The following is a 14,042-nucleotide window of genomic DNA, read 5'->3' on the forward strand; positions in this document are numbered from 1 at the left end:
CTCTGGTGGATACAACAGCATTAGTAATGTAATGTGCTGTGCTCTTAGAGAGGATATTGCGATATTTACAACAATGTGACACAGAAGAAGTGATCTACTGTGTTAATCAGTCAGTGAATCTTGCATCATTTCTGGTGGATACAACAGCAGAAGTAATGTAATATGCTGTGCTTTTAAGATAAGCGTTCACTACATCATATCACACTCCTCATACGAATCGCACGCAACGGATATTTTAAGTGCAGTGCGTTCACTGTAACGGCTTCACCTCATCGCCTCATCGGATTCCCTATCAGCTGTTAAAAACATGATGTCGTACGATATTGACATTGCTGAAAGCAGAGGAGTTGAGGTTAGGGCTATTAATTACGTCTGTTAGCGAATAAGAATTTGTAATTCCTTCATGCGTCTTAATTGAAGAGGAAGAAACGAAAGAAATATTGGTTACATAATATATTTGCAAGAAACGACTTGATTACTGTAATGGGAACGCCTCAAATTATATAATTCGTCGCAATTTTCTACACGCGAAATAAGTTTTCCGTCTGCCATCTTGGCGCGACACTGAACATGGCACAACATAATAGTAACAGTTGATCAATTAAAATCGATTTATTAAAGAAGGTCATGATCGCACACATCAGAAAAGTTGCCCATCCGAGAAACGTGGACGGATTTGCCGATAGGCGATGCGTCCGATACGATGTAGTGAACACAGTTACATAACAATTACAGCAAAGATAGTCTTTTTCCGATCCATGCGATTCGTCCGATGAGTGTGATATGATGTAGTGAAAGCGTACCTTTAGAGACCATATTGCGATATTTACAACAATGTGACACAGAAGTGATCTACTGTGTTAATCAGTCAGTGAATCTTGCATCATCTTCAGTGAATATACACCAGCAGAAGAAGAAGTTCTTAGACAGCAGATTGATATTTACAACAATGTGAAACAGAACAAGTAATGTAATGTGCGCTCTTAGAGAGCAGATAGTGATATTTACAACAATGTGACACAGAAGATGTGATCTAATGTGCTGTGTTAATCAGTCAAAGAATTTTACATCATCTCCAGTGGATATACAACAGCAGAAGAAAAAGCTCTTAGGTAGCAGATTGTGATATTTACAACAATGTGACACAGACGAAGTGACCTAATGTGCTGTATTAATCAGTCAATGAATCTTACATCATCTCCAGTGTCCAATACGCTGACCACTCCTCGTACAGCAAGTCAAAGGGAGAAGCTGATTCAGTCTTCATTTCAGCAGCCGCCATTTGGTTTAGTAGGAAAGCAGCCTGAATACAAATCAGTAGCCTTGTAGAGTCAATGTTATCATTTACAACCAGAGTAACTTGAGCGCTTACCATCTTCCTCTGGGTCAGTGTGGTAATAGCCACCAGTGACACCTTCGTGCGAATGTGCTCGTCCTAATCTCTGAAGTCGTGCCATATGTGCTGCTACAGTGTATGTAGGGGGATGACGGGGACGAGGGGGTGCATCCCTTGGAGGTGGCATCACACAACCTGCAATCCCAACCACTACTGAAATCTACTACAGTCTCGTATCACTTGTTTTGGATGAGCTATTCACATGCGTGTGTCATTCGTGAGTGCAAATTCATTCATTCACTCATTCATTCAACCATTTATCTATCCATCCACTGACTGAACACTCATTCACATTTATTTCTAATTCTAAAGACTAGCTAAACTTATCGTTATACCTGGCGCCAGCGTTTTTTAGCGTTTCTCCTAGATATGTAGTGCCCGGTTTGTGAGCATGTTGCTAATGGAGCTGAGAATGGTACCACTTTCTTTACACGACACATCAGCCATTTGCCAAACACAGTTGTCAGACTGACTGTGGCAAATGTAAAACGCACTTAACATTTCCATTACTTATTTCACACGCCAAAAACGGTGACGTGGACTATAGCTGCAGGATGACTGTATTATAATAATTGTATTTATGATCTTAAACATTACTCAATTCTATTCAATTTCCATAGCTGCTGCTATTTTAATAGCGTTAACATATCATCGCTTAAGGGGAGAGGATGGTATTTTTTGAAAATTTTTTCCTATTTGGTGTAAAATATTAATTTTTTGTATGTAGAGAGCTGATAGCTGTAGCAACTCAACCAAATATAAATATTTTTAAAAAAATTATTTGGGGGCCCAAATTTGAAAAAAAATATACCCAATGCAGGATTTTACTAAAACCAATATATCTAAACCATTTTTAAATATAGATTCAAACAATTTTTTGCAATGTACTTGCAAAAGCATGCTCTACAATCTGTCTGTAAGAGAATTTTGATATTAGTCCCTACGTTTGTAAAATAAATAATTAAAATTTAGTAGCACTTTTTTTATTTCCTTTTTCGCAAACAAACGGGCATATTTTAAAAATGAAATCTATTAACAAAATTCTGTTACAGAGAAACGTTTCCTAATAGTCTAAAAATGTGTGGTCTAAATTTCATGCATGTATCTTTAGTAGTTCAGAAATTATATCCATTTTTATCTGGCAATGTAGCAAAAAAAATGAAGTTACCAGAAACAACGATAAAGGGGTCGTGTGATTTAAAAATCCATATCGCGGTTAAGTTTAAAAATGGCGTCTCAACATCTGATAAGGACACAAATACCCATAAAATGTTAGGCAATGCATTCCACACATATCAAAGATTATTTTAAAGAATTTTTTTTTAAATTTAATTTACCGGAAAAAACAATGAAAGGAGACGTGTGATTTAAAAATCCGTTGCGCAGGAAGTTTAAAAATGGCGTCTCAACATCCGGTAAGGGCACAAATACCCATAAAATGTTATGCAATGCATTCCACACATATCACAGAGTATTCTAAAGAAAATTTGTTTTTTGAAAATTTACTCATTTTTCACCAAAAAATATCGTCCTCTCCCCTTAAGGTGCAAATACTGGTAAACCTCCACAGTTTAATATTAATCGCAGAAGAGTAAACATTTCAATACCACGTAAGCCGGCAATTACTGGCGACAAAGAACAATTTTTTTTTTTTTTTTTTCCTGTAAAAATATGATTTTGTGAGATACAAGCATTTGCACCTTACGCGACGATATTTGAAGGATATGGAGAAAAACAAAGGTAATTCTCATTTTTAGATTCTTATAGCAAGTGCAGAAATACAAATAATAAACCTGCATCAAGCTAAATGAAATTAGAAACATTCAAAAGTGTGACGATAACTTACTGTCCTAATCATCTATTGTCATACTCTTAAATTCTTAACTTAAAAAAAATAAACAAACAAACAAACAAACAAATAAATAAATAAATAAACAAATAAATAAATAAATAAACAAGGGTTGCCATGGATACCCTAACCCATACTCTTCATTTCTACAGAGGAAAAAGTGAAATTGTAGTCTTAGATTTTATGTATATAAATAATAATAAAACAGGAGGTCAAAACATAGTTTTGCTAATCTTTACAATAAATTAATTTAGTTTATGTGCCATCTAACAATATAAAATAATGATGATGATGATGATGATGATGATGATGATGATAATAATAATAATAATAATAATAATAATAATAATAATAATAATAATAATACCGCAATGATTTATGAAATATTTACTTCATTCTAAAGCTGTGTATGTATAATTGTATTAACTTCTTATGTAGAATGTTTAACCAAAAAATTTTTACGTAAAATGCTACAATATGTAAACTAATTTTTTAACACTACAATAAGTGAAAAGACAGCCATCCTGCTTTCAAATTTCTCTTATTATTAAGGAAAGGAACAAATTTTAGTATTCATCAGTGAATGTCCAAAATAATAAATGTGCCCAGTGTCAAAAAGAAATTGAGAGTCATCTAATAAAAACACATTTTCTTCTTCTTCTTCTTCTTCTTCTTCTTCTTCTTCTTCTTCGAATATAGGCTTTCACGGCCAGTGTTAATGGGGTGGGTGTTTTCTGGGCTAAGAAGCTGTGGTCTACTGGCGATGTTATATCCAGATGTTTCGTCTATAGTTGCGGTAGACATCTTCAGTGATCAGCATAGTGATCTTTTCAGTGTGCCAAGAAAGATCTATTTTACGTTTGACTTCGCTTTCAACAGTTATCTTTTGGTGCATCCATTGCTTCAGGAAAAGAATATAATAAATATAGCCTAATCTATTATGCAACACAATTAAGACTCCAATCTTGATAACTATACTGTACAAGCCATCAAAACATCATTTTGTAAAGCCAATCTCAACAAATTATCATCAGATGATACTTTTCTCTTGAAGAAGAATGCATTTGCTTTTATATTTGGACATTTATTGATGGATAGTGCAACTAGACCTTCTCATTATTTGTTACAGGAAGGCAGAAAAGTCAAAGCACTTTTACATTAAAAGAGACTTAAGCAAGGAAAACGAAGCAATCTTCAATCTGTTTAACTAGAAAAAAATTAGAAGCATTGTCATTTACTTCTCACGTTATTGTTAAAATTAAAATGTGACTGAAATAATTTTGTTTATTTATCTTTAAATGTTTGTTTTAATGTACAAATCGAATCATTATTTTGCTCATTTCATTTCCCTTTATCTTTTATGTTTGTTAATTCCAGATGCCAGTGGTCAACCTCACGTGAGGACAGATGATTTGAAAAATCTTAATAGTAGTGATCTAAAGATCTTTTTGTTGACAACATTGGTAGCTACTTTGATTTTTCTTTCCTTTCTTAATTTATGTACTGTACCGTACCTAAGTTTATATAAAAGTAAAACTTACTCATTGATTACTAGCTACTAAGTTTCATGTCGTTAGTACAAATGTCTTACAGAAAATTTAATCTCAGTGGAACGTAGGTCTTAGAATTAAAAGCACAGCATTTATGCTTAATCGACTTAATCTAGAAAGTCTTGCTCAGAAGATCTACCCATTACATGACCTACTATATTTCTTAGGAATGAAGCACAAGCTTTAGCTTAATCTAATAGAGTTTCAATAAAATGTTTTGCTCTTGCTGTCTATTACATAACCTATTTTGTTTATTAAAAGAGAAGCACTAACCTTTACCTTATTCTACCTGTGCAAAAAAAAATTGGCATTCCTCAGTACCCGATATAATAATAATAATAATAATAATAATAATAATAATAATAATAATAATAATAATAATAATAATAATAATAATAATACTGTACGCTATATTTTCTGTCGCAAATTTCGTAATTTTACTCTATAGTCAACTCTAAATTGGAGCTTCTGTCACTTGTTTCTACATATTCTTGAGGTCATCACAGAGCAAATTTAATCCTCAAGGCATAGATAAATAATGTAGGCCATGTCTGTTGTTGACAATGGGTACCGGTATTATTCTTTTGTTTTGTCAGCACATGAATGGAGCCGTGTATTAAAAACAACAAATAAATGCCATCTATGATATTATTACAACCAAACTTCATTAAATTTTTAAAAACATTTCTTAGAGCGAAATGAATGTTACAACAGAACATTACAAATTTACTCTTAAAACTTACTTTATATAGGAGTTTTAGTTGAAGATCAATATCGTTATGATATTGAACATTGAGAGAATGAAGTTCTGGCCAATTGGCCACAAATTCAGCAACTTCCTCGATGAAACCTTCTCAGAATTTTATTGTTAATAGGTAAATTAAATATTTTCTTGTGCATGTGACAAAATAATATACATGTTTTTAAAAATTGGCATAATTGAAAAAAATTAAAGCACTAGATGAGAAGCTCAGGCATTCGAAAGTGCAACAAATTAGTAAATCAGTAAAGTCATCTGTCTTTGGCTAAGCTCAATAAACAAACCTACGATGCTGTGAACGTAAAAACAATGTCAGAAGCTCCCATTCAAAATTAAACACAGTTCCTGGAAGACATTAATGTAATGATTGATATAAATTATTAAGGGGTTTAAATATAGTTAAATATATTTGAATGCTATTTTTTGTTAACATGTAAATTTTGTATGTACAGAATACCGTCATATTTTGTAACAAAAAAATATGTCTAGACCAATATTATCATAGTATTCCTCAATTGAATGAAAGAAGATGGAACCTGGATATAATTAAGTTGGAAGAGAAGAGAGGTTGGTTTTTTTTTATGATTACATATTTAGTCCGTGTGAATTTTGCACTGCATTGTAATATACTAAATTTTAGGGACAATACTAAAGCTACTCCCAAAGAAAATTATCATACATACGCTGTGTATATATATTTTGTGCGAGATCGTGCATATTTACTTGGTTTCCGCACAAAACCAATCTGCGGAAAGTAAAAAATTCCACATTCAGTATTCCCAACCTAACACACATAACAATTTCTCTCTTCGTACCGCTTAAGTGACATACTGATTTTACTGCTTTAGGCTTTTAACATATTTTTTTTAGAGACGTTCAATATAGTAATAATTATAAATTGGAAATTTACCACTGCAATTTCACCTAAATTGCACTGTTAATTATTGTTTTTAAATATTTGCAAAAATTAAGTAAACTCTACAACTTCACTAAAGTTCGTGATGCAAGTAACATTAAGGAAGCCGTGAAAAAATCAACCAGATTCCAGACTCAATATAGACTGGGGGGGGGGGGGGAAGACAGACGTATATCATGGCCTGTTGGAGTATAGTAAACACAGAAAACATTTTAAAGCAACAATGTTGAAGATAGATATTTTTGTTTTGCAAATTTGCCGTCATTGAACAGAAACCAAGATGGAGATTTCATTGCAACTAATTAGAAATTCCTTTTTCTGGTATGTAATAAACGATCTTCGCACAAAATAATGTACGATACACGAGTGGTATGTTTTCTTTCAATTCTCGGAAATTAAAAAAGCTCAACTACGTTTCGCTTTTTCAAACTTTTCCTCGAATATTAAAACTTCAACATACCGCTCTTGTAACGCATATTACTATTTTAAAGAATAGACAAAGAAATTTACAGTTTAAGTTCGCATAGTTTTGAAATAGACCTTCATAATCACATCACCACACAACTTCCAGTTCATTCACCCATATGTAACAGATGAGCAAGCAATATTTTTCCACCACCTTCACCACGATACAACTTACCATTAGGTGGGATAGGTGGCAGCACTGGCACTGCATGCGGAAAGGGTGGCCGAGGCCAACTAGGAGGAGAGGACGCTACTGCAACAACAGACAGACAGATAGACAGAGAGACAAGAACCAGCAAGCAGGTACCAGAGAGAGCTCGTGGCGCCCTCATGCTATGAGAAGCCCATGTACAAACATGCGACTGTCTGAGAACAGCCCCAGACAACACAAGCACAGATCAAGCTACATAAAGCTCAAGAACACTGTACAACACGATGAGGACAATCACATTGATGTTTCACAATAGGAAATGGATCTCACAGTGTATCAGATATCACGAATAACACTACAGAACTACACCATGCAGCTTGTCTGTTTCATTTAGGAACTAAACTGAGGCCTTTGGCGGACAGTATAGGAAATAAGTATTAAAGTGTGTCAAAGGCCTTCAGGAAATATTTTGGTCACAATTAAGAGCAATATAAAGTAAAACTTCCTCTGCCACATCAATAAATTTAAAAATGCAGTTATATTGTCAGACTCCAAAGCAGCTATTCTATCAATAGTCTCTAGACACACACCTTCATCTCAAATAGCAGAAATAACTAAAATGCTCTCTCAACTAATAACACTCAATAAAGGAATTGTATTCCAATGGATACCATCCCATTGTGGAATCCTGGGAAACGAGAATGCGGATGCTTTAGCAAAGAAGGGCAGCACTGCTACTTACAGACCTGTTACTAAATCTACGTATTACTCTGTGAAAAGATTTATTAAATCTACATACTTAGACTTCAACAAACAAAATTTGATAACACAATCCCAAGGGAAAAAATGGAACTCTCTGCATCATAATCCACAGTTGATTCCCGATTTACCACGCAAATCATCTGTAGCTGCATTTAGATTGGCAACAGGCCATGATTGTTTGGCCAAACACCTGCATAGAATTGGAATATATCAGTCCCCTAACTGCCCATTGTGCAACTCAAACCAAGAAATGGATTCGGAATACCTCAAAATCTGTGCTTCAGTGGCTGGCCATGATAATATCTTTGAAAAATATTGGAGTGCAAAGGTCAAATGACTTTATTGTCAAACGCCTGGCATTAGAAAACAACAACATATTGTGTTTTTGAACCACATTATAAATATACATCTTGATTACACAACTTTTAACACTGTATCACTTCGGAATATGTATGATAAGAAACTTTCTTGTGTTAAATTTTAACGTACCTTGTTAACATGTTTCGACCTATTTTCGGTCATCTTCGGAACTGGTCGCTGTTTGGTCTTGGCGCCTCTTGTTTCCTGTGAGGGTGTGTTCGTAGTATAGAGTCAAAGAGTGTATGTGTTTTGAAATTGAGTTGTGTGTTGAAAATATCGTCGGGGTGTGTTTTCATGTGTCTGTATATTTCATATTGTTCTAGTGTGTTGAGTTTCTGGCTTTTTGGTTGGATGTGCAGTATTTCCATGTCTGTGTTGATGTCTCTGTAGGTGTGGTTGGCATTTGTGATGTGTTCTGCATATGTGTAGGTGTTTTGTAATTTTGTTATGGCTGTGATGTGTTCTTTGTAACGTGTTTGAAATGATCTGCCTGTCTGTCCTATGTAGAAGTTGTTGCAGGTGTTACATTTGAGTTTGTATACGCCTGTGTGGTTGTATTTGTTTGTGTTGTTTGTGTGCTGAGATGTTTTTGCAGAGTGTTATTGGTTCTGTATGCGATGTTGTAGTTTAATTTCTTGAATGAGGTTGCAATTTTATGTGTGTTTTTGTTTTCGTATGTTAGTGTGATGTATTTTTTGTGTTCTTGTGTCTGTGTTGTATTCTTATGTTTTTTTGTGATTATGTTTTGTCTTTCGTATTATGTTGTCTATTATGTTGGGGTTGTATCCGTTTTCTTGTGCTATGTATTTGATTGTGTTTAGTTCTTCGTTCACACCCCAACGATATTCTCAATACACAACTCAATTTCAAAACACATACACTCTTTGACTCTACACTACGAACGCACCCAAACAGGAAACAAGAGGCACCAAGACCAACAACGACCAGTTCCGAAGATGACCGAAAATAGGTCGAAACATGTTAACAAGGTACGTTAATATTTAACACAATAAAGTTCTTATCATACATATTCTGAACATTAGGCCTATAAATATTACAGATTTAAAAAATTTAGAGTTATGTACTGGTTTCATCACTGATGCAGGCATAGAAAGGAAAGCTCTATTGAATCCATTATAAACAACTATTCTTCAGGATTCAGAACGGGTTCCAAACTAATACCGAACTTCTATTGATGCATACACCAGTTGTGCACGGTGTCAGAACTAGTTCGGGATTTTATGTTGTTGGGACGTTTCTTGAACCAGAACTGTTCTTTCATCGAAGCATTTTAACCATAACTTCAGATTAAACCATCTGCGCATGCGTCAAAAGTTCAGAATTTCCAGTTCTGCTCTTAATCGAGAATCAATTTTACTCGTTCCGAACGAGTTCTGAAGCACGTTGAAACAGGGAACTGGGAGTTCAGTATCGGTTCAGAATCAGTTCTAGTCTTGTTGGAACGCACATTGATCTACTGCACATGAGCAGGCAGTTCAGAATTGATTTTGAAGCGTGCTGGAACAAACCTATTGTGTCCTTTTGAAAATGTTTAATGAATGACAAATATCTCATTAATGTCCACTAATTTTTTTTAATTTCGAAGGACATATTTTACGAATTCACCCTTTAGTCTCTTTAATAGCGAAACAAATACCCGGTTTGAGCATATGTACCGGTACCTGCAACAGAAATTATGTAGGCCTAAATTTAACACACTGTGTAATAAAGTTAACACCATTAAATAGAAGCAAGTTCCACACATAACAGACAAGCTGCAGAGGTTACATTGCTAACAACTCTCCTAACATCAGAATAAATTACCGGTATAAACTTTTATCACCCAGTTGCTTAAACTCTGGATATGTTCATGCTTATTATCAAACAAATTACAATTACATTTTTAAGTCAAAAAAACTAACTATCCAAAGTAATGTTCAAACAGATTTTATGCTGAAGGAAATATCCATAATCTACTTATCACATTATCAGCAGTGAGTAAATTTATAATTATTCATCACCTATATCAAATATTTAGCTGTGACTATAAACATCATTAAGTCATCTCAGGAATGTTTTAATATACTTTATTTATTTTATTTTATTTTTTATTTTAGTAAGTTATTTTACGACACTTTATCTTAGGTTATTTAGCGTCTGAATGAGATGAAGGTGATAAAGCCAGTGAAATGAGTCCGGGGTCCAACATCGAAAGTTACCCAGCATTTGCTCATATTGGGCTGAGGGAAAACCCCGGAAAAAAAACCTCAACCAGGTAACTTGCCCCGACAAGGAATCGAACCCGGGTCACCTGGTTTTGCAGCCAGACACACTGTTACTCCACAGGTGTGGACTGTTTTAACATACAGACCATTGCAAGATATGCTGTAGGATATGCAAAATAAAATCGTATTTAAATATTAAAATTGATTCGGAAAAAATGTCCGATGTAGGCCTAATCTACTTTTAAGACAAATTAATTCTATAACATAACCTTAAATTTCATCATCTCCTGAAATGATGAACACGAATACTTTGATCATTAAATAAATTATTTCTCATTGTAAAATGAAAGTGATACTTTTTAAAGTATGAAAGTATATCATCCATCCATTTTGTGCAATTTCGAAATTGATCAAAATGGAAGCTAGTTGCCCAGCTAAAAAAATAATTCCCACTGAACCTAACGGTGACAGAACACAGCACTACTTCAGTATTATCACTTCAATTGTTTAATTTCTTCTACAAAACACAGCTAAATACTGTCTATACCATCCACTGACGTAAACATCTGATCACACATTTTCTTCAGTGAATCTCCAGCACAAGAGCAACAGTCCTGTTGTTTGCTGCAGGAAGAAAACAAGCAATGCACAATGCTTCACATGCTTTCCCAGGGACTTCACATGCATTCATATGGACAAACACAATTTCATGCTCTCACTTCTACGCTTATTGGTATTTATCATAACTTCATTTCATGTAATTTTTCTTTCTTGTACATAACCTTAAAAAATATGTTCATCTGCGATTTCTAAACTGTATTTTACAACTAAATTTAAAATAAGTTCATTTCTTAAGTCTTAAAAATGAGTACTTTTAAATTATTAGGTATTTAACTATTTACTACTACTTTAACATGATTACCGGTATAAATTAATTATTAATTAACAAATAATCACAACAGAGAATTCTGTAGGATCAAAAATTAATAATATCATCACACAGAATAAATTAAGGTTAGTTTAATTATGAATATTTTCAAGTTACCTATACTGGTACCAGAACTGTGTTGTATTATAGAATTATATTAATTTAATAGATTCATATATTTTAACATTCTTTACTGATATAAAATTACTTAATTTCTCCAGAAAATATTTACAACTTTCAAGTCAATTCATGTTATATTTACAGAAAAGTCAGAGGTTTGGTAAAATATAGGCCTATGATTAAAGTTCCAAATTATGTTGCAGTTATAACAATAATATAAACTGTTCTACTTTTCAGGAAAGATGGTTATTATTTAAGTTTGCTCCTATAAGACAATAATTTTAATATTCTTTAGTTACTCTGCTTTAAGACAGACATATTGATATAGAGGAATTAAATCACTACCCATTCTGTATCATTTAATTACAGTGTTTTTTTCATGCATAGAATTTTATCAAGAATTTTACTTCCAACAATGTATGAGTAGTAAGAATTTACTTTTCTGTCTCCTAGTCTCTATTAATATTAACTAACATAAGATCACTGAAGTTGAAAGAAAACAAAAAATTGAAGTAATTGATTAACTAGCGGACTTACTCGTGTTAATTATGTAAGTCTGTGGGGCTTACAGCTGTTTTGGTGCTTCATCACACCATCCTCAGAGCCTACTAGATCTCGGCGTCATCTCGAACTTCTCTGCCTGTTGTGTGGATGCATTTGATTGTTGAAAAGTGGAGTCAAATAGTGTGTGTGTACTGAAATTGATCTGTGTGTTGAGAATTTGATCTCGGTGTGTTTTAATGTGTTTGCATATTTCGTATTGTTCTAGTGTGTTGAGTTTTTGGTTCTTGGGTTGTATGTGTAGGATTTCCATGTCCGCATTTATGTTATTGTATGTATGGTTAGCATTGGTTATGTGATCGGCATAAGTAGATGTATTGTGTCCTCTGGTTATTGCTTTAATGTGTTCTTTGTAGCATGTTTGGAATGATCTGATAGTCCGCTAGTTAATCAATTACTTCTATTCATGTGTTAAAAGTAGTGTATGCAAGATTCAAAATGAAAAAAAAAAATTGAATTAAGTACAGACTGAACTATCACTCTTAAGCAGAAAGAGTTTATTCTCCTCTTCTTGATATCCAAGATAGCTCTTGGAAGATATTTTTCTTTGACATTGATGACTACTATTATGTTAGTCATTGGTACCAATTTCCATTAACAGAAAGCTTCGTCTTTACCTTGCTATAAACCTTTATAATATAGCATTTACACAATAGTAATTTACCTCTCCCGAGAATATAAATGAGTTTAATTACTTTCTGTTTATAAATTATCAGTTTTAATGAAATACTGCACGATTTAAACTACAGATATGAAGGAAATAATGCATTATATAGGGTACTGCTTTCATCTTTAACCTCAAATTGTTTTGTTTCACTTCATGAACGTTAGATGCATTTATTTATTATTTTAACTTCATGATAATGAAGATTAAATTTATTCACATTTCAAAAGAGATTTTGAACAAAATATTTTTACAGTAAAGATGACAAATTTTAAATTTTTGTTACCTACACCACTACTGTGTAAAATAATACAGAAGTGTTTCAAAATTCCAGAACCATAATAATCTTAATGTAAACAAGACATCCGGTCCCCACACATACACCCCCCTCTTTCTCACTACTGATGGGCTGGCCGACCTTACCCTGCATGACGGAGTGTCGCCTGTGCTGTGAGGGTGGGGAGCAGCCCCCTTGATTGGGCCCAGCAGCCACCTCCACCGAGCTGTTGGAATGGGAGTCAAGCTGCGTGGAGTGACCTGAGTCACTGGATGTCACTGAACCTAGCAAACCAACCAATACCAGCCACACATAGACTCATTCCTACCAAAACCGTCCCTGCATCCGATACTGTTAGAAGGAAGAAGGTCTTGTGACACTGCATTGATTGTCATGGCAAACATAACCTTCCATCTCAAGTATAGTGTTATTCAGAAGTAGAATACTTTTGAAATCACTGAAAATGTGTTAAAAGTAAGGTTACATAAAAATAAGAATGATAGTTTATTCACAAAAGAATGAAGTTTAACATCATTTGCTTTCATCTGTTTCATTTAGGTTGCTTTGACAAAGTTTGTTTAGAAATGAAACGAAAGAAAGCTATTCTTGTGTGGATTCTATGACGTATATCCAGATGAAGTTTAGTATCATTTGCTTTCAGTTGTTTTATTTCGGTTGCTTTGGCAGCATTTATTTAGAAATGAAACAAAAGAAAGCTATTTTTGTGTGGGTTCTATTAAATACCTTACTATAATAATACCGGACAGCTGTATGCTAGCAGCATTAACGTGAGTGCGAAATTACAGTGACTGTATGAGAAATATCACAGACCTGACATCTAGCAGAGCAGCGTGGAATTACGTCCACAAATACAAATATTAACATAGTGGGATTCGGACTATTGTTTAAAACGTGAGTTACTAATGTGGAATAATATATGAAACACTTAAGAAATGTTCACTAGTATTTAAAGTAAAATTATTACCTTATATCAGAGCTGCATATTATGAGAAATATTGCATACTTCATATTACTTTCCGTAATTAATTGTTACATAT

At 33.8% G+C, this 14,042-nt stretch overlaps 1 protein-coding gene across 8 annotated transcripts in view; it reads right to left on the minus strand.

The window, feature by feature from the left end:
- PDZ-GEF (PDZ domain-containing guanine nucleotide exchange factor) overlaps positions 1-14,042 on the minus strand; it is a 504,712-nt gene that overhangs the window by 20,278 nt on the left and 470,392 nt on the right. For 6 of the 8 annotated variants that reach the window (XR_011331894.1, XM_069824559.1, XM_069824560.1 and 3 more), the window contains 3 exons: positions 13,131-13,268; positions 7,112-7,189; positions 1,373-1,531 (listed from right to left, as the gene is read on the minus strand). Coding sequence is in view for 7 of the 8 variants with exons in the window: in XM_069824559.1 (XP_069680660.1) it covers positions 1,373-1,531; positions 7,112-7,189; positions 13,131-13,268 (375 nt within the window). In the remaining variant the exon portion in view is untranslated. The remainder of the gene's footprint in view (positions 1-1,372; positions 1,532-7,111; positions 7,190-13,130; positions 13,269-14,042) is intronic. The other 2 variants (XM_069824561.1, XM_069824564.1) reach the window with 2 other exon arrangements.

The sequence above is a fragment of the Periplaneta americana genome, chromosome 4 (genome assembly GCF_040183065.1).
Source record: "Periplaneta americana isolate PAMFEO1 chromosome 4, P.americana_PAMFEO1_priV1, whole genome shotgun sequence".
In the NCBI taxonomy this organism is placed as follows: Eukaryota; Metazoa; Arthropoda; class Insecta; order Blattodea; family Blattidae; genus Periplaneta; species Periplaneta americana.